The sequence below is a fragment of the Phyllobates terribilis genome, unplaced genomic scaffold (assembly GCF_046119375.1).
Source record: "Phyllobates terribilis strain yellow unplaced genomic scaffold, ASM4611937v1 Scaffold_7__3_contigs__length_470593459, whole genome shotgun sequence".
NCBI classification, from domain to species: Eukaryota; Metazoa; Chordata; class Amphibia; order Anura; family Dendrobatidae; genus Phyllobates; species Phyllobates terribilis.
Window position 1 is genome coordinate 463,421,864 of NW_027362767.1, and position 22,929 is coordinate 463,444,792.

General features: G+C 54.1%; 1 protein-coding gene across 3 annotated transcripts in view; it reads right to left on the reverse strand.

Moving 5' to 3' along the window:
* The window catches only part of DIAPH2 (diaphanous related formin 2), a 2,453,123-nt gene that overhangs the window by 1,922,017 nt on the left and 508,177 nt on the right, over nt 1-22,929 (reverse strand). For all 3 annotated transcript variants that reach the window (XM_073642200.1, XM_073642202.1, XM_073642201.1), the window contains one exon: nt 3,457-3,596. In XM_073642200.1, the coding sequence (XP_073498301.1) occupies nt 3,457-3,596 (140 nt within the window). The remainder of the gene's footprint in view (nt 1-3,456; nt 3,597-22,929) is intronic.

Here is a 22,929-nt window from a genome sequence, read left to right on the forward strand (position 1 = left end):
TCATCATGTATCTCTGTATACAGGGAGCTCCCCCTAATGGTGACTGCAGACAGAATCTTATCATGTATCTCTATATACAGGGAGCTCCCCCTAGTGGTGACTGCAGACAGGATGTTATCATGTATCTCTGTATACAGGGAGCTCCCCCTAGTGGTGGCTGCAGACAGAATCTTATCATGTATCTCTGTATACAGGGAGCTCCCCCTAGTGGTGACTGCAGACAGAATCTTATCATGTATCTCTGTATACAGGGAGCTCCCTTTTCTGTGTTCTGTGTATTGGAGACATAACTCCAGCTGGTCTCCACTACTCTGCGCTCAGGGACAATGAAGAGACTGTGTAAGGAGAGTTGTATATTAACCATATTGATTCTTTGCAAACACAACTCTGCTCTTCTGTCCTGAGAGGTGCAACAAATTCAATCTTTCATGCCTGTAGAATGAGGGCGCACATACGGCGCTGATAGGACCCTGGGCTTCTAGCAAGGGGTCACTTACTTTTTACTTGCAGCCCAGTCCCTGAACCATCAGTAATATCAGCCCTGAGTTATGCTACAGCTATGCCTCCATGATTGTTATAGTATAACTGTGGTGAGTCCGTCACACAGAACCGGCGAAACAGAGCGGCAACTTCTGATTACCAGAAAAGTATGGCAGCCAATCTGGAGTGAGGTGCGTTACGTGGCACTGGGATATGTGGGGACTTAGGGGCCACGTGTGAACATTGGGTTTGAGGGTGAGATCCGCCATAGCTCCAGTCACATGGAGGTCTTCCATCATCTCTGCTCGTGCACCATACAAGTGCAATATTGTAAATAAGAGCAGAATTTACTATGATGTATACAGACGGCACCTTGTCATCTATAAGCGTCACACTCTAATCAAGGTGTGGATTTATCTATTCCTCCTATAGGTACGACACTCAGCTTCCCCATCGCGTGATATTCTCTACCTGCAGCTTGTATTCACTTGGTAGGTTTTTCAGCTAATCACTGCTCTACCCCCCTCTCACCACTTTTCTTTGTAACCTTCTTGTATACTCTGCCTGTGAATATCCTGCATCTGTCTCAGTTGTAATTATCTGATAAAGATGAGCACAGGCCACTCCCCTTTGTTTTACACCTGAATGCATTTGGTAGCAAATATATTGAGAGCAATATGTCTACAAGACATCAGTCGGCTCGTGCATCATAAAAGTGCAACATTTAAGTGTATAGCTATTAATTAGACCAGAATTGAACCAGAAGGGAACTAAAGGTAACTGGATACATATTTACAGTAAACACTGTTCATGTTTGTTTTCACTCTCATCCTTATAATCCTTCACTTCCTACTAACCCCCCTAATCCCTACACCTAGTAATGAATGGGTCATCTCGCCCTCCATCCTCCCCATCCATCTCACCTCCTCCTCAGAACTGTTCCTCAACATACAATCCTATGTCTACAAACACAGACAGCCACCTCATGGCCTCTCCTGCTCCCACCTGCTAACACTTTCTCTACTTCTCCTCACTGTCGGTGATATCTCTCCAAATCCTGGCCCTCCCCACCACATCCCCACAGTCACTTCTAACTCACCTCCACGACCTCTCACAAATTTCTGCAATCTCTCTAACCTTATACACATCCGCCCAGCCACCACCTCCCCAGTCCCACTAACAGAAGCTCTATGGAACGTTTGCTTTGTCTACAACAAACTTTCCTACATCCATGTTCTTTTCCTTACTAACAAACTTACCTTCCTCTGCATCACCAAACCCTGGCTCACCCCCTCTGACACAGCCTCTCCAGCTGTGCTTTCCTATGGCGGATTCCACCTTTCTCACACCCACACCCCCAGCAGCAACCATGGTGGAGGAGTTGGTTTTCTCCTTTCAGGTAACTGCTCCTTCACCCTTCATTACTCTCTCTTCTTTTGAGGTGCACTCTGTGCACATCTACTCCCCCATCAACCTCCAGCTGGCTGTCATCTACCGCCTCCCAGGTGGTGGGCCAGACACCACCTTTTTTGACCACTTCACCACCTGGCTACTTCACTTCCTTTCTGCTGACATCCTCACTATCATCATGGGTGACTTCAACATCCCCACTGACACTTCCCACTCATCTGTCTCTAATCTTCTATCTCTCACTTCCTCCTTCGGCTTTGCTCAATGGTCTTCCGCAGCAACTCACAAAGATGGCCACACACTGGACCTCATCACCCGCCTCTGTTCCCTATCTAACCTCTCTCTCCTCTCCCTCTGTCTGACCACAACCTACTTACATTCTCTTCCTTCTCCTCTCCAGGACCACAATCCCCACTCCACAAACTTGCATACCCTCGCAGAAATCTCAAACACCTTGACCTACACTCACTCTCTGAATCCCTCCTCCCTCTTATAGGCATAAGTTCCTTACATGATACAGATGCTGTTGCTGCTTTATATAATACCACAACAGCTGCAGTTCTCGAATTGGTCGCCCCTCTCACACATATCAAATCTCGCACAATCAACATGCAACCCTGGCACACCAGCCTGACTAAAGAACTGAGGCGGGTATCCAGGGTTGCTGAGCGGAGATGGAAAAGATCCCACTCCTGCGAGCACTTCATCGCATTCAAACAGTTCCTCACCACTTTCAAGTCCACACTCATTGCAGCAAAGCAAACCTACTTCTCATCTCTCATATCCTCCCTGTCTCATAACCCTAAACAGCTATTCAATTCTCTCGTCCCTCCACCAGTGCCTCCTCCCTCTCCTCTCATCTCAGCTGAAGACTTGCCTCATTATTCAAGCAGAAGATCGATTGCATCATAGAAAGCTTTGGCGTACAATCCCCACAGACCCTTCTCATAACTACTTAGCCCTCCTCCTCCAAAATCAGGTTGTCTGCCATTACAGAAGATCAACTTTCCTCTCTACACTCAAGATCACATCTCCCCACCTGTGCACTCGACCCAATCCCGTCCCACCTCATCCCAAACCTCACCACTATCTTCATCCCAACCCTAGCCCACCTCTTCAACCTGTCACTAACAACTGGTGTCTTCCCCTCATGCTTCAAACATACCTCAAACACACCCATCGTCAAGAAGCCCTCCCTTGACCCATCCTCTCTGACTAGCTATCGCCCCATATCACTTCTCCCCTATGCCTCAAAACTACTGGAACAACACGTCCATCTTGAACTGTCCTCCTCCCACCTCTCCTCCTGCTACCTCTTTGACCGCTTACAATCTGGCTTCTGACCGCCACATTCTAGTGAAACTGCCCTGACTAAAGTCACCAAAGACCACCTAACTGCCAAATCCAAGTGACACTACTCCATCCTCTTCCTCCTGGACCTGTCGGTGACTCGTATTGTAGATTACTGTAGTTGTCTTTATTATGTATACCCCTCTCACATGTCAAGCGCCATGGAATAAATGGCGCTATAATAATAAATAGTAACAATAAATAACAATCTCTTACCTGACGGGGTTGCTGGTCAGGGAGACTCTCAGCGACTCCAGACAGTTGAGCAGTTTCTCGTCGGTGATGCCGGAGCGCAGCTCGTGTACGTATTCCTGGGAGGACAGGGTGCACTCGTGTTTGTTGTTCTTCAGGCCGCCCTATGGAGGAAAGGAGGACACACGGTCAGGACATGGGAGACAGAAGAACGTATCAGCTCCACATATCTGCCATCAGTCACTACGGCCGCCACTGACTGCCAACCTGCTAAGCATGGCTGCCGCGCCTGCATCAGCTACAACATGTCTGCTGGCTGTCAGTGAACGGACTCATCAATGGCCACAAACAGAGCTGAAAGCTGCCGCTAATCACAGCCCTCCCTCACAACGTTTACTCTCATTTCATAACAGAGCGCGATACACTGCAGACCTGCTCACAGCTGAGGATTTGTCACAATGTATCACAGCAGCAGCACAACTTGGTTTCTTGTAATGGACTTCAGGCCCTGACATTCAATGTCACATCATGGAGAACTAAAGAGAAACGCAGGAGCACAATGGACCGCAGTGTACGGCCATATGTTTAAGGGACTGGCGCTATGTAGCAGTATTACCCTGGCATTATATGGCAGTATTACCCCGGCGCTAAGTAGCAGCATTACCCTGGCATTCTGTAGCAGTATTACCCTGGCACTAGGTGGCAGTATTACCCTGGCACTATGTAGCAGTATTACACTGGCACTATGTGGCAGTATTACCCTGGCACTAGGTGGCAGTATTACCCTGGCACTATTTGGCAGTATTACCCTGGCACTATGTGGCAGTATTACCCTGGCACTAGGTGGCAGTATAACCCTGGCACTATATAGCAGCATTACCCTGGCACTAGGTGGCAGTATTACCCTGGCACTATTTGGCAGTATTACCCTGGCACTATGTGGCAGTATTACCCTGGCACTATGTAGCAGTATTACCCTGGCACTATTTGGCAGTATTACCCTGGCACTATGTGGCAGTATTACCCTGGCACTATGTAGCAGTATTACCCTGGCACTATTTGCAAGTATTACCCTGGCACTATGTAGCAGTATTACCCTGGCACTATGTGGCAGTATTACCCTGGAACTAGGTGGCAGTATTACCCTGGCATTATGTGGCAGTATTACCCTGGAACTAGGTGGCAGTATTACCCTGGCATTATGTGGCAGTATTACCCTGGAACTAGGTGGCAGTATTACCCTGGCACTAGGTGGCAGTATTACCCTGGCATTATGTGGCAGTATTACCCTGGAACTAGGTGGCAGTATTACCCTGGCACTAGGTGGCAATATTACCCTGGAACTAGGTGGCAGTATTACCCTGGCATTGTGTGGCAGTATTACCCTGGAACTAGGTGACAGTATTACCCTGGCATTATGTGGCAGTATTACCCTGGCACTAGGTGGCAGTATTACCCTGGAACTAGGTGGCAGTATTACCCTGGCATTATGTGGCAATATTACCCTGGCACTAGGTGGCAGTATTACCCTGGAACTAGGTGACAGTATTACCCTGGCATTATGAGGCAGTATTACCCTGGCACTCGGTGGCAGTATTACTCTGGCACTATGTGGCAGTATTACCCTGGCACTATGTGGCAGAATTACCCTGCCATTATGTGGCAGTATTACCCTGGCACTCGGTGGCAGTATTACCCTGGCATTATGCAGCAGTATTACCCTGGCACTCGGTGGCAGTATTACCCTGGCATTATGTAGCAGTATTACCCTGGCATTATGTGGCAGTATTACCCTGGCATTCTGTAGCAGTATTACCCTGGAATTATGTGGCAGTATTACCCTGGCATTGTGTGGCAGTATTACCCTGCCACCAGGTGGCAGTATTACCCTGGCATTATGTGGCAGTATTACCCTGGTATTATGTAGCAGTATTACCCTGGAATTATGTGGCAGTATTACCCTGGCACCAGGTGGCAGTATTACCCTGGCATTCTGTAGCAGTATTACCCTGGCACTAGGTGGCAGTATTAACCCGGCACTATGTGGCAGTATTATTCTGGCACTAGGTGGCAGTATTATTCTGGCACTAGGTGGCAGTATTACCCTGGCACTGTGTAGCAGTATTACCTTGGCATTCTGTAGCAGTATTACCCTGGCATTATGTGGCAGTATTACCCTGGCACTGTGTAGCAGTATTACTCTGGCACTAGGTGGCAGTATTACCCTGGCATTCTGCAGCAGTATTACCCTGGCATTATGTGGCAGTATTATTCTGGCACTAGGTGGCAGTATTATTCTGGCACTAGGTGGCAGTATTACCCTGGCATTATGTGGCAGTATTATCCTGGCACTGTGTAGCAGTATTACCCTGGGATTATGTAGCAGTATTACCCTGGCACTAGGTGGCAGTATTACCCTGGAACTAGGTGGCAGTATTACCCTGGAAGTAGGTGGCAGTATTACCCTGGCACTGTGTAGCAGTATTACCCTGGCATTATGTGGCAGTATTACCCTGGCACTGTGTAGCAGTATTACTCTGGCACTAGGTGGCAGTATTACCCTGGCATTTTGCAGCAGTATTACCCTGGCATTATGTGGCAGTATTATTCTGGCACTAGGTGGCAGTATTATTCTGGCACTAGGTGGCAGTATTACCCTGGCATTCTGGAGCAGTATTACCCTGGCATTATGTGGCAGTATTATCCTGGCACTGTGTAGCAGTATTACCCTGGGATTATGTAGCAGTATTACCCTGGCACTAGGTGGCAGTATTACCCTGGAACTAGGTGGCAGTATTACCCTGGAACTAGGTGGCAGTATTACCCTGGCACTGTGTAGCAGTATTACCCTGGCATTATGTGGCAGTATTACCCTGGCACTGTGTAGCAGTATTACTCTGGCACTAGGTGGCAGTATTACCCTGGCATTCTGTAGCAGTATTACCCTGGCATTCTGTAGCAGTATTACCCTGGCACTATATGACAGTATAACATGAGCTAATCTTACATAAATGACTATAATAATGCTAGTTGGAGGCTGTTTTTTGGTTGGAACCACAGATAAGTCAGCCCATAAGATTGACCATATAGCAGCAGAGGTGAATGACATAACATGGCGGTAATATCAGAGTGGAATCGATATTATATCATCATCGGATGCACTATCCTGCGGAGCCGAGAAATAAACATAGAATATAAAATGCACTGAGGATTACGAAGTCTCCTCCACAGCCCGGACTTGAAGGACGACTATGAAAGCCCCGATCCGTCATAAAGCCTCTGTGTAATCAGGAGTTTACCCCGGAGCCTCCAGGAGTCATCGGCGGTGGCCCCAGAGACCTCGCTAATTCCGCGGCCTTACACCGTAAATCCTTCTATATCAAAGTCAATGATCCAAAGAAACAAGAAAAAAGTCATCTCACATGAAAGAAGAATCCATGAAGCCATCGCCCCGCGGCCGGCTGCGATACGGGCACCAGCTACATATGCTAGACCTCTAATGCTAATCATTTCCTGCTGTCTGTATGGCGCTATCATATTCCGCAGCACTGTACAAAGAAGGTCACCACACATTAGTCCACACCCCCATGATTTACTGACACGACGGCCAGTTAGGAGAAAGCCGAATCTTCATGGGTCCAGCATCACAGATTGGTCATAAATGTACCAAGTCCACGAAAACTGGATGCTTACATGGCAGCTGTGGCCAGTAATTGTAGGGGAGTCGTGGCCGATAGATGTAGGGGAGCCACGGCTGATAGATGTAGGGGAGCCACGGCCGATAGATGTAAGGGAGCCGTGGCCGACAGATGTAGGGGATCCACGGCCGATAGATGTAGGAGAGTCGTGGCCGTTAGATGTAGGGGAGCCATGGCCAGTAATTATAGGGGCGCTGTGGCCGATAGATGGATGTAGGGGAGCCGTGGCCGATAGATGTATGGGAGCCGCGGCCGATAGATTTACGGGAGCTGTGGCCGATAGATGTAGGGGAGCCGTGGCCGATAGATGTAGGGGAGCCATGGCCAATAGATGTAGAGGAGCCATGGCCGATAGATGTAAGGGAGCCACGGCTGATAGATGTAGGGGAGCCACGGCCGATAGATGTAAGGGAGCCGTGGCCGACAGATGTAGGGGATCCACGGCCGATAGATGTAGGAGAGTCGTGGCCGTTAGATGTAGGGGAGCCATGGCCAGTAATTATAGGGGCGCTGTGGCCGATAGATGGATGTAGGGGAGCCGTGGCCGATAGATGTATGGGAGCCGCGGCCGATAGATTTAGGGGAGCTGTGGCCGATAGATGTAGGGGAGCCGTGGCCGATAGATGTAGGGGAGCCATGGCCGATAGATGTAGAGGAGCCATGGCCGATAGATGTAAGGGAGCCACGGCTGATAGATGTAGGGGAGCCACGGCCGATAGATGTAAGGGAGCCGTGGCCGACAGATGTAGGGGATCCACGGCCGATAGATGTAGGAGAGTCGTGGCCGTTAGATGTAGGGGAGCCATGGCCAGTAATTATAGGGGTGCTGTGGCCGATAGATGGATGTAGGGGAGCAGTGGCCGATAGATGTATGGGAGCCGCGGCCGATAGATTTAGGGGAGCTGTGGCCGATAGATGTAGGGGAGCCGTGGCCGATAGATGTAGGGGAGCCATGGCCGATAGATGTAGAGGAGCCATGGCCGATAGATGTAAGGGAGCCACGGCTGATAGATGTAGGGGAGCCACGGCCGATAGATGTAAGGGAGCCATGGCCGACAGATGTAGGGGATCCACGGCCGATAGATGTAGGAAAGTCATGGCCGATAGATGTAGGGGAGCCATGGCCAGTAATTATAGGGGCGCTGTGGCCGATAGATGGATGTAGGGGAGCCGTGGCCGATAGATGTATGGGAGCCGCGGCCGATAGATTTAGGGGAGCTGTGGCCGATAGATGTAGGGGAGCCGTGGCCGATAGATGTAGGGGAGCCATGGCCGATAGATGTAGAGGAGCCATGGCCGATAGATGTAAGGGAGCCATGGCTGATAGATGTAGGGGAGCCATGGCCAGTAATTGTAGGGAAGCCGTGGCCGATAGATGTAGAGGAGCTGTGGCCGACAGATGTAGAGAAGCCGTAGCTGATAGATGTACAGGAGCCATGACCAGTAATTATAGGGGAGCCGTGGCCGATAGATGTAGAGGAGCTGTGGCCGTTAGATGTAGAGAAGCCGTGGTCGATAGATGTAGGTGAGCCATGGCCAGTAATTATAGGGGAGCTGTGGCCGCCAGTAATTATAGGGGAGACATGGCCAGTAATTAAAGGAGTGCCATAGCCAGTAATTAGGGGAGCTGTGGCCTATAGATGTAGGCGAGCCGTGTCTGATAGATGTAGGGGAGCTGCGGCCAATATATGTAGGGGAGCAGCGGCCGATAGATGTAGGGGAGCCATGGCCAGTAATTATAGGGGAGCCGTGGCCGATAGATATAGGGGAGCCACGGTCGATAGATGTAAGGGAGCCGCGGCCGATAGATGTATGGGAGCCGTGGCCGATAGATGTAGGGGAGCCGTGGCAGATAGATGTAGGGGAGCCGTGGCTGATAGATATAGGGGAGCCGCAGCTGATAGATGTAGGGAAGCCATGGCCAGTAAATATAGGGAGCCGCGGCCGATAGATGTAGGGGAGCCATGGCCAGTAATTATAGGGGAGCCATGGCCAGTAATTATAGGGGAGCCATGGTCAATAGATATAGGGGAGCTGTGGTCGATAGATGTAGGGGATCCAAGGCGATAGATGTAAGGGAGCCGTGGCCGATAGATGTAGAGGAGCCGTGGCCGATAGATGTAGGGGAGCTGTGGCCGACAGATCAAGAGGAGCCGTGGCCTATAGATCTAGAGGAACCATGGCCGATAGATTTAGAGGAGCCGCGGCTGATAGATGTAGGGGAGCCATGGCCAGTAATTATAGGGGAGCCGTGGCCGATAGATGTAGGGGAACTGCGGCCGATAGATGTAGGGGAGCCATGGCCTGTAATTACAGGGGAGTTGTGGCCAATACATGTAGGGGAGCCGTGGGCAATAGATGTAGAGGAGCTGCGGCCGATAGATGTAGGGGAGCTGTGGTCGATAAATGTAGGGGAGCCGTGGGCAATAGATGTAGAGGAGCTGCAGCCGATAGATGTAGGGGAGCTGTGGTCGATAAATGTAGGGGAGCCACAGCTGATAGATGTAGGGGAGCCACGGCCGATAGATGTAGGAGAGTTGTGGCCGACAGATAGATGTAGTGGAGCCACGGCTGATAGATGTAGGGGAGCCGTGGCCGACAGATGTAGGGGAGCCACGGCCGATAGATGTAGGAGAGTCATGGCCGATAGATGTAGGGGAGCCATGGCCAGTAATTATAGGGGCGCTGTGGCCGATAGATGGATGTAGGGGAGCCGTGGCCGATAGATGTATGGGAGCCGCGGCCGATAGATGTAGGGGAGCTGTGGCCGATAGATGTAGGGGAGCCGTGGCCGATAGATGTAGGGGAGCCGTGGCCGATAGATGTAGAGGAGCCATGGCCGATAGATGTAAGGGAGCCACGGCTGATAGATGTAGGGGAGCCATGGCCAGTAATTATAGGGGAGTCGTGGCTGATAGATGTAGAGGAGCTGTGGCCGACAGATGTAGAGAAGCCGTGGCTGATAGATGTAGGGGAGCCATGACCAGTAATTATAGGGGAGCCGTGGCCGATAGATGTAGAGGAGCTGTGGCCGTTAGATGTAGAGAAGCTGTGGTCGATAGATGTAGGTGAGCCATGGCCGATAGATGTAGGGGAGCCATGGCCAGTAATTATAGGGGAGCTGTGGCCGCCATTAATTATAGGGGAGACATGGCCAGTAATTAAAGGACAGCCATAGCCAGTAATTAGGGGAGCTGTGGCCTATAAATGTAGGGGAGCCGTGTCTGATAGATGTAGGGGAGCTGCGGCCAATATATGTAGGGGAGCAGCGGCCGATAGATGTAGGGGAGCCATGGCCAGTAATTATAGGGGAGCCGTGGCCGATAGATATAGGGGAGCCACGGCCGATAGATGTAAGGGAGCCGCGGCCGATAGATGTAGGGGAGCCGTGGCCGATAGATGTAGGGGAGCCGTGGCAGATAGATGTAGGGGAGCCGTGGCTGATAGATGTAGGGGAGCCGCAGCGGATAGATGTAGGGAAGCCATGGCCAGTAATTATAGGGAGCCGCGGCCGATAGATGTAGGGGAGCCATGGCCAGTAATTATAGGGGAGCCATGGCCAGTAATTATAGGGGAGCCATGGTCAATAGATGTAGGGGAGCTGTGGTCGATAGATGTAGGGGAGCCAAGGAAATAGATGTAAGGGAGCAGTGGCCGATAGATGTAGAGGAGCCGTGGCCGATAGACGTAGGGGAGCCGTGGCCGATAGATGTAGGGGAGCTGTGGCCGATAGATGTAGGGGAGCCATGGCCAGTAATTACAGGGGAGTTGTGGCCAATACATGTAGGGGAGCCGTGGGCAATAGATGTAGAGGAGCTGCGGCCGATAGATGTAGGGGAGCTGTGGTCGATAAATGTAGGGGAGCCGTGGGCAATAGATGTAGAGGAGCTGCAGCCGATAGATGTAGGGGAGCTGTGGTCGATAAATGTAGGGGAGCCGTGGCCGATAGATGTAGAGGAGCCGTGGCTGATAGATGTAGGGGAGCAACGGCCGATAGATGTAAGGGAGCCATGGCCAGTAAGTATAGGGGAACCGTGGCCGATAGATGTAGAGGAGCCGTGGCCAATAGATGTACAGAAGCCGTGGTTGATAGATGTAGGGGAGCCATGGCCAGTAATTATAGGGGAGCCGTGGCCAGTAATTATAGGGGATACGTGGCCAGGAATTGTAGGGGAGCCATGGTCTGTAGACAGTAGAGCCAAGGCCAGTAATTGTAGGGGAGCCGTGGCCAGTAATTATAGGGGAGCCATGGCCAGTAATTTTAGGGGAGCCATGGCCAGTAATTATAGGGGAGCCGTGGCCAGGAATTGTAGGGGAGCCATGGTCGGTAGACACAGGAGAGCCAAGGCCAGTAATTGTAGGGGGGCCGTGGCCAGTAATTATAGGGAAGCTGTGGCTGGTAATTTTTGGGGATAGAAAGAAGACATTAGGTTGGCACTATGTTTCGTGCTCGTGGATGCATTGAAGTTCATTTATTGCACAAATGGAAATCTAAATCACAGACGGTTCAGCCATCGCCGGCTTCACCAATAATCACAGACGTAGCCAGGAGCCGTGGAAGGTACACACAGGGGAGCCAGTGGCTGGTACATATCGGGGGGCTGTAGTTGGCATTTATGGGGGGCAGTGATTGGTACATATCAGGGGGCTGTAGCTGGCATTTATGAGGGTGGTGACTGGTACATATCGGGGGGCTGCAGTTGGCATTTATGGGGGGCAGTGAGTGGTACATATCGAGGGTGTAGCTGGCATTTATGGGGGGCAGTGATCGGTACATATCAGGGGGCTGTAGCTGGCATTTATGGGGGGTGGTGGCTGATACATATCAGGGGGTTGTATCTGGCACTTATGGGGGGTGGTGGCTGGTACATATCAGGGGGCTGTAGCTGGAATTTATGGGGGGCGGTGGCTGGTACATATTGGGGTCTGTAGCTGGCATTTATGGGGGGCAGTGACTGGTACATATCGGGGGTGTAGCTGGCATTTATGGGGGGCAGTGTTTGGTACATATCAGGGGGCTGTAGCTGGCATTTATCGGGGGTGGTGGCTGGTACATATCAGGGGGCTGTAGCTGGCATTTATGGGGGGTGGTGGCTGATACATATCGGGGGGCTGTAGCTGGCATTTATGGGGGGCAGTGACTGGTACATATCGGGGGGCCGTAGCTGGCATTCATGGGGGGCAGTGATGGGTACATATAGGGGGTGTAGCTGGCATTTATGGGGGGCAGTGATTGGTACATATTGGGGGGCTGTAGCTGGCATTTATGGGGGGCAGTGACTGGTACATATCAGGGGGCTGTAGCTGGTATTTATGGGGGGCAGTGTCTGGTACATATCAGGGGGCTGTCGCTGGCATTTATGGGGGGTGGTGGCTGGTACATATCAGGGGGCTGTAGCTGGCATTTATGGGGGGCAGTGTCTGGTACATATCGGGGGGCTATAGCTGGCATTTATGGTGGGTGGTGGCGGGTACATATCAGGTGGCTGTAGCTGGCATTTATGGGAAGTGGTGGCTGGTACATATCAGGGGGCTGTAGCTGGCATTTATGGGGGGCAGTGACTGGTACATATCGGGGGGCTGTAGCTGGCATTTATGGGGGGGTGGTGACTGGTAAATATCAGGGGGCTGTAGCTGACATTTATGGGGGGCAGTGACTGGTACAAATCGGGGGCTGTAGCTGGCATTTATGGGGGGCGGTGGCTGGTACATATCAGGGGGCTATAGCTGGCATTCATGGGGGGTGGTGGCTGGTACATATCGGGGGCTGTAGCTGGCATTTATTGGGGGGCAGTGACTGGTACATATCGGGGGCTGTAGCTGGCATTTATGGGGGGTGGTAGCTGGTACATATCGTGGGGCTGTAGCTGGCATTTATGGGGTGCTGTGTCTGGTAAATATCGGGGGGCTGTAGCTGGCATTTATGGGGGGCGGTGGCTGGTACATATCGGGGGGCTGTAGCTGGTATTTATGGGGGTGGTGTCTGGTACATATCAGGGGGCTGTAGCTGGCATTTATGGGGGGTGGTGGCTGGTACATATCGGGGGGCTGTAGCTGGCATTTATGGGGGGTGGTGGCTGGTACATATCGGGGGGCTGTAGCTGGCATTTATGGGGGGTGGTGGCTGGTACATATCGCGGGGCTGTAGCTGGCATTTATGGGGGGCAGTGACAGGTACATATCAGGGGCTGTAGCTGGCATTTATGGGGGCAGTGTCTGGTACATATCGGGGGCTGTAGCTGGCATTTATGGGGGGCAGTGACTGATACATATCGGGGGCTGTAGCTGGCATTTAGGGGGGGTGGCTGGTACATATCGGGGGCTGTAGCTGGCATTTAGAAGGGGTGGCTGGTACATATCGGGGGCTGTAGCTGGCATTTATGGGGGCAGTGTCTGGTACTTATCAGGGGGCTGTAGCTGGCATTTATGGGGGGTGGTGGCTGGTACATATCAGGGCGGCTGTAGCTGGCATTTATGTGGGGTGGCTGGTACATATCGGGGGGCTGTAGCTGGCATTTATGGGGGGCGGTGTCTGGTACATATCAGGGGGCTGTAGCTGGCATTTATGGGGGGCGGTGGCTGGTACATATCGGGGGCTGTAGCTGGCATTTAGAAGGGGTGACTGGTACATATCGGGGGCTGTAGCTGGCATTTATGGGGGCAGTGTCTGGTACTTATCAGGGGGCTGTAGCTGGCATTTATGGGGGGTGGTGGCTGGTACATATCAGGGCGGCTGTAGCTGGCATTTATGTGGGGTGGCTGGTACATATCGGGGGGCTGTAGCTGGCATTTATGGGGGGCAGTGTCTGGTACATATCAGGGGGCTGTAGCTGGCATTTATGGGGGGCAGTGTCTGGTACATATCGGGGGCTGTAGCTGGCATTTATGTGGGGTGGCTGGTACATATCGGGGGCTGTAGCTGGCATTTATGGGGGGCAGTGTCTGGTACATATCAGGGGGCTGTAGCTGGCATTTATGGGGGGTAGTGACTGGTACATATCGGGGGCTGTAGCTGGCATTTATGGGGGGCAGTGACTGGTACATATCGGGGGCTGTAGCTGGCATTTAGAGGGGGTGGCTGGTACATATCGGGGGCTGTAGCTGGCATTTATGGGGGCAGTGTCTGGTACTTATCAGGGGGCTGTAGCTGGCATTTATGAGGGGTGGTGGCTGGTACATATCGGGGCGGCTGTAGCTGGCATTTATGGGGGGCAGTGACTGGTACATATCGGGGGCTGTAGCTGGCATTTATGGGGGCAGTGTCTGGTACATATCGGGGGCTGTAGCTGGCATTTATGGGGGGTGGTGGCTGGTATTTTTGATGACCAGGGGGCTTTCTTTCGATAAGTGACAGGACTACTCTGATGGTTCCTTTGTCTTGTAGATGGGCTGCGAGTTCTCACATTTTGTGTAATGAATTATTCAGGTCATTTACACGTCTCCAGAATCCAGCGATAAAACTTATCAAAGTGCGAGTCATTTATTAATAAGATCTGAGACGTGAGTGACAGCGTAATAAAGATGCCGCCATCACTGTCAGCCGGGCACCAATGTCACATCAGGAGGGATCTGCTGAAGACTGAGCGGAAGAAGGATGACATCAGGAGGGGTCCGGGATACAGGTGTATATAGAGGAGGGGGCCGGGATACGGGTGTATATAGAGGAGGGGGCAGGGATACGGGTGTATATAGAGGAGGGGGCAGGGATACGGGTGTATATAGAGGAGGGGGCCGGGATACGGGTGTATATAGAGGAGGGGGCCGGGATACGGGTGTATATAGAGGAGGGGGCAGGGATACGGGTGTATATAGAGGAGGGGGCCGGGATACGGGTGTATATAGAGGAGGGGGCCGGGATACGGGTGTATATAGGGGAGGGGCCGGGATACGGGTGTATATAGAGGAGGGGGCCGGGATACGGGTGTATATAGAGGAGGGGGCAGGGATACAGGTGTATATACAGGAGGGGGCCGGGATACGGGTGTATATAGAGGAGGGGGCCGGGATACGGGTGTATATAGAGGAGGGGTCCGGGATACGGGTGTATATAGAGGAGGGGGCCGGGATACGGGTGTATATACAGGAGGGGGCCGGGAAACGGGTGTATATAGGGGAGGGGCCGGGATACGGGTGTATATAGGGGAGGGGCCGGGATACGGATGTATATAGAGGAGGGGTCTGGGAAACGGGTGTATATAGAGGAGGGGGCAGGGATACGGGTGTATATAGAGGAGGGGGCCGGGATACGGGTGTATATAGAGGAGGGGGCCGGGATACGGGTGTATATAGAGGAGGGGGCCGGGATACGGGTGTATATAGGGGAGGGGGCAGGGATACGGGTGTATATAGAGGAGGGGGGCGGGAAACGGGTGTATATAGTGGAGGGGGCTGGAAAACGGGTGTATATACAGGAGGGGGCCGGGATACGGGTGTATATAGAGGAGGGGGCCGGGATACGGGTGTATATAGAGGAGGGGGCCGGGATACGGGTGTATATAGAGGAGGGGGCTGGGATACAGGTGTATATAGAGGAGGGGTCCGGGATACGGGTGTATATAGAGGAGGGGGCCGGGAAACGGGTGTATATAGAGGAGGGGTCCGGGATACGGGTGTATATAGAGGAGGGGGCCGGGATACGGGTGTATGTAGGGGAGGGGCCGGGATACGGGTGTATATAGGGGAGGGGCCGGGATACGGGTGTATATAGGGGAGGGGCCGGGATACGGGTGTATATAGAGGAGTGGGCCGGGATACGGGTGTATATAGAGGAGGGGGCCGGGATACGGGTGTATATAGAGGAGGGGGCCGGGATACGGGTGTATATAGAGGAGGGGGCCGGGATACGGGTGTATATAGGGGAGGGGGCCGGGATACGGGTGTATATAGGGGAGGGGCCGGGATACGGGTGTATATAGGGGAGGGGCCGGGATACGGGTGTATATAGAGGAGGGGGCCGGGATACGGGTGTATATAGAGGAGGGGGCCGGGATACGGGTGTATATAAGGGAGGGGGCAGGGATACGGGTGTATATAGAGGAGGGGGGTGGGAAACGGGTGTATATAGAGGAGGGGGCCGGGAAACGGGTGTATATACAGGAGGGGGCCGGGATACGGGTGTATATAGAGGAGGGGGCCGGGATACGGGTGTATATAGGGGAGGGGCCGGGATACGGGTGTATACAGGAGGGGGCCGGGATACGGGTGTATATAGAGGAGGGGGCCGGGATACGGGTGTATATAGGGGAGGGGGCAGGGATACGGGTGTATATAGAGGAGGGGAGCGGGAAACGGGTGTATATAGAGGAGGGGGCTGGGAAACGGGTGTATATAGAGGAGGGGGCAGGGATACGGGTGTATATAGAGGAGGGGGCCGGGATACGGGTGTATATAGAGGAGGGGGCCGGGATACGGGTGTATATAAGGGAGGGGGCAGGGATACGGGTGTATATAGAGGAGGGGGGTGGGAAACGGGTGTATATAGAGGAGGGGGCCGGGAAACGGGTGTATATACAGGAGGGGGCCGGGAAACGGGTGTATATACAGGAGGGGGCCGGGATACGGGTGTATATAGAGGAGGGGGCCGGGATACGGGTGTATATAGGGGAAGGGGCCGGGAAACGGGTGTATATACAGGAGGGGGCCGGCATACGGGTGTATATAGAGGAGGGGGCCGGGATACGGGTGTATATAGGGGAGGGGGCAGGGATACGGGTGTATATAGAGGAGGGGGGCGGGAAACGGGTGTATATAGAGGAGGGGGCTGGGAAACGGGTGTATATAGAGGAGGGGGCAGGGATACGGGTGTATATAGAGGAGGGGGCCGGGATACGGGTGTATATAGAGGAGGGGGCCGGGATACGGGTGTATATAGAGTAGGGGGCCGGGATACGGGTGTATATAGGGGAGGGGGCAGGGATACGGGTGTATATAGAGGAGGTGGGCGGGAAACGGGTGTATATAGAGGAGGGGGCTGGGAAACGGGTGTATATAGGGGAGGGGCCGGGATACGGGTGTATATAGAGGAGGGGGCCGGGATACGGGTGTATATAGAGGAGGGGGCCGGGATACGGGTGTATATAGGGGAGGGGCCGGGATACGGGTGTATATAGGGGAGGGGGCCGGGATACGGGTGTATGTAGGGGAGGGGCCGGGATACGGGTGTATATAGAGGAGGGGGCCGGGATACGGGTGTATATAGGGGAGGGGCCGGGATACGGGTGTATATAGAGGAGGGGGCCGGGATACGGGTGTATATAGGGGAGGGGCCGGGATACGGGTGTTTATAGGGGAGGGGGCCGGGATAAGGGTGCATATAGGGGAGGGGCCGGGATACGGGTGTATATAGAGGAGGGGCCGGGATACGGGTGTATATAGAGGAGGGGGCCGGGATACGGGTGTATATAGGGGAGGGGCCGGGATACGGGTGTATATAGGGGATGTGTAAGGGGCTGGACAGTCACAATTACTTTGAACACTGAATTCCGAATAATTAGGAAAATGTAGAAACTTTCTGCTTTTTGCAATAAATCAATGAAACAAGAAGAAAGTAAATCATTGACCACAACGAAGAAATGAAATCCAGCAGAAGATGGCGCTGTCACTGACCGCTGCAGTCTCAGGATTGTTCCCCCCTTCATGATCAGTACTTTACAGACTCTGGCTGTTATAACCTGCTGCAGGTGTGATACATAACCGGACATCAGCGTCTCTCCGCGTTCCGGAGGGGTCTTATCCCGGGCCTCATGTGTAATGGCCTCCGGGACACTAATATTCTGGCGTTTGCTTCTGAATGATATGAAGAAGTCACTGAATGTTTAATGCAGCTTTGGATGTGGCTGGAGGATGAAATATTGAGTTTTGATTTACTAAACCCTCAGGATCATTGTGTGTGGGGTCCCCATAGAGCATGGTTTATTTGTATGGGGTCTCTTCATGGCATGGTCACTGGGTGTGGAGTCTCTACAGGGCAGGTCTGTGTGTGTGGGGTCTCTACAGGGCAGGGTTGTGTGTGGGGGGTCTCTACAGTGCAAGGTCTATGTGCGTGGGGCTCCCCCAAGCAGGGTCTATGTGTGCAGGGTCTTCCCAAGACAGAGTCAGTGTGTGCGGGGTCTCTACAGGGCAGGTCTGTGAGTGCTGGGTCCCCCCAGGGCAGGATCTATGTGTGCGGGGGGTCCTCTAGGGCAGGGTTTATGTGTGCGGGGTCTCCCCAAGACAGAGTCAGTGTGTGCGGGGTCTCTACAGGGCAGGTCTGTGTGTGTGCGGACCCTCTAGGACAGGGTCTGTGTGTGCGGGATCCCCCCAGGGCAGGGTCTATGTGTGCGGGGTCTCTACAGGGCAGGTCTGTGTGTGTGCGGGGGTCCTCTAGGACAGGGTCTGTGTGTGCGGGATCCCCCCAGGGCAAGCTCTATGTGTGCGGGGTCCCTACAGGGCAGGTCTGTGTATGTGTGGGTCCCTCTAGGGCAGGGTCTGTGTGTGCGGGGTCCCTCTAGGGCAGGGTCTGTGTATGTGTGGGTCCCTCTAGGGCAGGGTCTGTGTGTGCGGGATCCCCCCAGGGCAGGGTCTGTGTATGTGTGGGTCCCTCTAGGGCAGGGTCTGTGTGTGCGGGGTCCCTCTAGGGCAGGGTCTATGTTGGCAGGATCCCCCCAGGGCAGGGTCTGTGTGTGCGGGGTCCCTTTAGGGCAGGGTCTGTGTGTGAGGGGTCCCTCTAGGGCAGGGTCTATGTGTGCAGGATCCCCCCAGGACAGGGTCTATGTGTGCGGGGTTTCCTCAGAGCAGGGTCTATGTAGGCATGGTCCCCCCAGGGCAGGGTCTATATGTGCAGGATCCCCCCCAGGGCAGGGTCTGTGTGTGTGTGGGTCCCTCTAGGGCAGGGTCTGTGTGTGCAGGGTCCCTCTAGGGCAGGGTCTATGTTGGCAGGATCCCCCCAGGGCAGGATCTGTGTGTGCAGGGTCCCTCTAGGGCAGGGTCTGTGTGTGCAGGGTCCCCCCAGGGCAGGGTCTGTGTGTGCGGGGTCCCTCTAGGGCAGGGTCTGTGTGTGCAGGTGACGCGCCCCCTGGGCCAGTGTTGTTTGGGGGATACCCTGAGCCGGATCAGATGGGGGTTGTAGTCTCCGAGTGGCGGTGATCCGGTCCGTGCCCAGGGTGTCAAGCTCAGTGTGTGGCAGTCCTACAGATGTTACTGGATGTTCTTTAGTGTCGACTACGCCACCCGTTGATTTGCGGTCACTACGGCCGCCGCTGCAGCAGGGTCCGCTGAGGCTGGTGGTGTGTGTGTAGCTTCGGGTAGTATAACCCCCAACGGGAGGGGTATAGCCTCAGGGGGTCAGTTGCAGAGGATGGTGGTTGTGGAGGTGCAGTGAGGATGGTAATGAGACTCAGAGTCGGGCTGTGCAGTTCAGGGTTTTTACTTACTGCTTTTGTTTGGTCACTCCGGCCTTGAGTGACCACCCGAGCCGTGCTGCGTCCACCAGGTCCTGGACTCGGCCAACCCCCAGGTGATTCTGGAGCGTGGTCCTGAGCTCCCTTTCTGACTTGTCCTTCTCTCTGGCCTTCCCCACCAGGGATCCACCTAAGTCCGGCTCCCTCGGGCCTCTTGTTGGTAAACCCTTGTCTCTGGATTCCCTGACCCTATTCTTGGTTTGCCTTCCGGGTGGATTTAGTGGGTGGTCATGGCAGATCTTGCCCACGACCTCCGGTCTCTGGCTAAGGATTAGGGCCCTCCACCAGCTTGGGATCCGGTACCCTTGTGCCAACTCTTCACCCTCTGATCTAATCTTGGGTTCTTGGAGTTCTCTCTTCTCCCCCTCTGGGTCCTTCTTTCTCCTCTCTCTCTCTCTTGGCCTTGGAGCTGCTCTTCTCCTCTGCTCTCTTCCTCTGACTCTGCAAAAAGACCCTGATCTAAGATGGTTCCCACCTTATATACTCCCTCTATGTGTGAGCTCAAGTGACCAGCACCCAATGAGCTCCTAGCATTACCCAGACTGCTCCCCCTATCTGCCCCTACACTACTGGGATGTTCCACCCCCCTCCCACTCCAGCCAGGGACAGACACTGTCGTACCTGCACATTTCTCTAGTGGGAGTACCATCGGTCTGTCCCCCGGAAATGGGATGTATGTAGTGCATGCAGCCTACTGAGCTCAGTTCCACACTCCATCCTTACCCGGGAGTGGAATACCACACCTCTGGCTTGAGGTGTAATACCCCTGTAGCAGCCGAATCCTCAGGGTGCTACATTCCCCCCTGGTAAATCACAGCACGTCCTCGGGCTGTAAGATATAAAAACATCCAAAACATACAATTATTTTTCATAAACATCAACATATAAAACATCACATAAAACTTTTCATAAAAACTCTTCATAAATAACGTCCTTGTAAACACTCCTGTCTCTGGTTCCTCCGGTCACGGTGCAACTTGTGACCGGGTAAAGTGCGACAGTCTCTTGAAGAAAAATGGTTTTCCCATAAAACCAGTAGGGGGCGCTTTAGGAAGCGCAACTATATACAAAGGGGATATGGCCGCTCTCAGTCCTCGGCCAGGTAATGGGAATAGGGACACACGGGTTAACAGTTCACACTTTGTCCCAACGGGGAACATATTTTAAATAAGTAACAGTTCTTGGTACCCCGACGGGCAACTTTATACAGTCTCTCTCTACCGTACTTCAACGACGGCGTCCTCCTGCTCTTTCTTGTTGGTTGGTTTCAGTTTCAGACCCGTCCGGGTCCTCTTGCTCCTCCTCACACCGCAGCTCCTCCTCCGTCAGGCGATGCACATGGAGGGCGTAGGGTCCTTTGGCACACTTGTGCCGGGTGAAGGTGACCTCGTCCCCTACATACAGGTCACGACCTCTGTGTCCCTCCGGCAGATGGCTTTCTACGTCTCTGCGGGTCACAAAGACGTCGCCGGGGGTATGATGGTCTCTAATGAAGCCCCACCCATGCTGCATGTTGAATTTTATCACAGTCCCGGTGGAAGGGGGACCATGAGCTGCACGGGGATTCCTCCTGGTCCGGCTCTTCTGCTCCGCGCTCCGTTCCTGCAGCCGCTGCTCTCGGACCCGCCTCTCTCTCCGCTCCTTCTCGAAGACTTCGAGCTGCTGGCGGCAGCACTCCGCACGCTCCGCTGCGGCTGCCCGAGTTTCCTGAGTGAACCCCATGAGGTCTTCTCCGGTGGGGTCCCACTCAAACTGTGCCTCCTCCAGCGGGGGTGAGGTCCTCTTTACAGGCTTCGGAGCCGGAATTAGGGGCTCGCACATGGGCCTTGCTCTCTGGAGTTCCAGCTGAATGTACTCCTGGGGCCATACAAAGGGCTGCCCATCCGGGCACGTATGCTGGGCAAATAGATTTTCACCCAGGTGCGGCACTCTAGATGTTGAGGGCGCGTTGATGGTAGCGGCGCCCGGGTTGACCAGGCCTTGCGACCAGGCTTGGGGCACCCTAAAGGCAAAGGGCACCGTAAGAACGGCGGCGCCCTGAGTTACTCGGCCCTGCAACCAGGCCGGTGGCTCCGCGGAGGTAGGGGGCGCTGTTGGAATGGCGGCGCCCGGGGGTACTAGACCTTGCGACCAGGCCGATGGTATTTCCTGCTTCGCCGCGCTCAGGGTTGAGGCGCGTGACGTCACAGGGGTCGCGGCCGCGGTTTCCGGTTGAGGCCTAGTCGGCGGCGGTGACGATGCAGCGACGGGCACGGCAGGGGGAACTTCGGGCTCTGCGACGGGGAGCTGGGGCAGGCACGCGGTTTCCCGGCTCGGGGTAGAGACGTCCCCTTTACCTGCCTCCGTCCGTTCGGCTCCCTTCTCGGCGCCGTCTCCGGCCTTCAGTCCTCCTGCACCATCCTCAGAGGCGGTCTGTCTCCTCGTCTCGGGTGGCGTGCTCCGCTGTCGGGTTTCGGTCTGCTGGGCCATCTCTCGGCTCCACTCCGCCAGCGTGTCTTGCTGCACCTGGGCCATCCTCCGTGCGAGGCTCTCCAGCGCAGTCTGTGCACACTCCCGGTCTCGGGGGAGCTGTGCCAGGACCTCCACTAAGCCTAGTGGGGTCGTTGCTTGCAGCAGGCTCCTGACCACTGGGTCGGTGCTGCCTGACTCTCCCTCCATCTCCGGGTAGGCTTTCTCTGGACTCCTCTCCAGACTTCTTGTCTCCGGGTGCGCTCTCTCCAGACTGCTCCAGGCGACACCCATCTTTGCTCTCTTGTTCTGTCTCCGCCCACATTGAGGGTGGTCCCGGGGCAACTTCAGTTCCAGGGGCAGTTCTCTCACGCTGATGGACACTTCCAGCATCACAGTCTCTGTTGGTGGGCGCGGTTTCCGCTTTTGGCGCCATTCTTCGACCTGGCCCACGATGGGAGGTGGCCTCTTGCCACCCTCTGGCACGCCCATAATGGCGTCCGCTCTTCCAAGGCGGGAAATCTTTGGAAACGGCGGGAATCGTCTCCCAGTGGCGGAAAACTCCATGGATGGCGGGAAAAAGCTGCAAATGGCGGACAACCGGCGGGAAACGACCTGTGATGGGGCCCGATGGCGGGGACCCTCCGGAACCGGCGGGAGACTTCTTTTTGAGGTAACGGTGTACTTCTCTTCAGGCACGCAGTACCCGGTTGTTGCGGGCACGTTATCCTGCCGACTACGCCAAAGTTGACGCGCCCCCTGGGCCAGTGTTGTTTGGGGGATACCCGGAGCCGGATCAGATGGGGGTTGTAGTCTCCGAGTGGCGGTGACCCGGTCCGTGCCCAGGGTGTCAAGCTCAGTGTGTGGCAGTCCTACAGATGTTACTGGATGTTCTTTAGTGTCGACTACGCCAC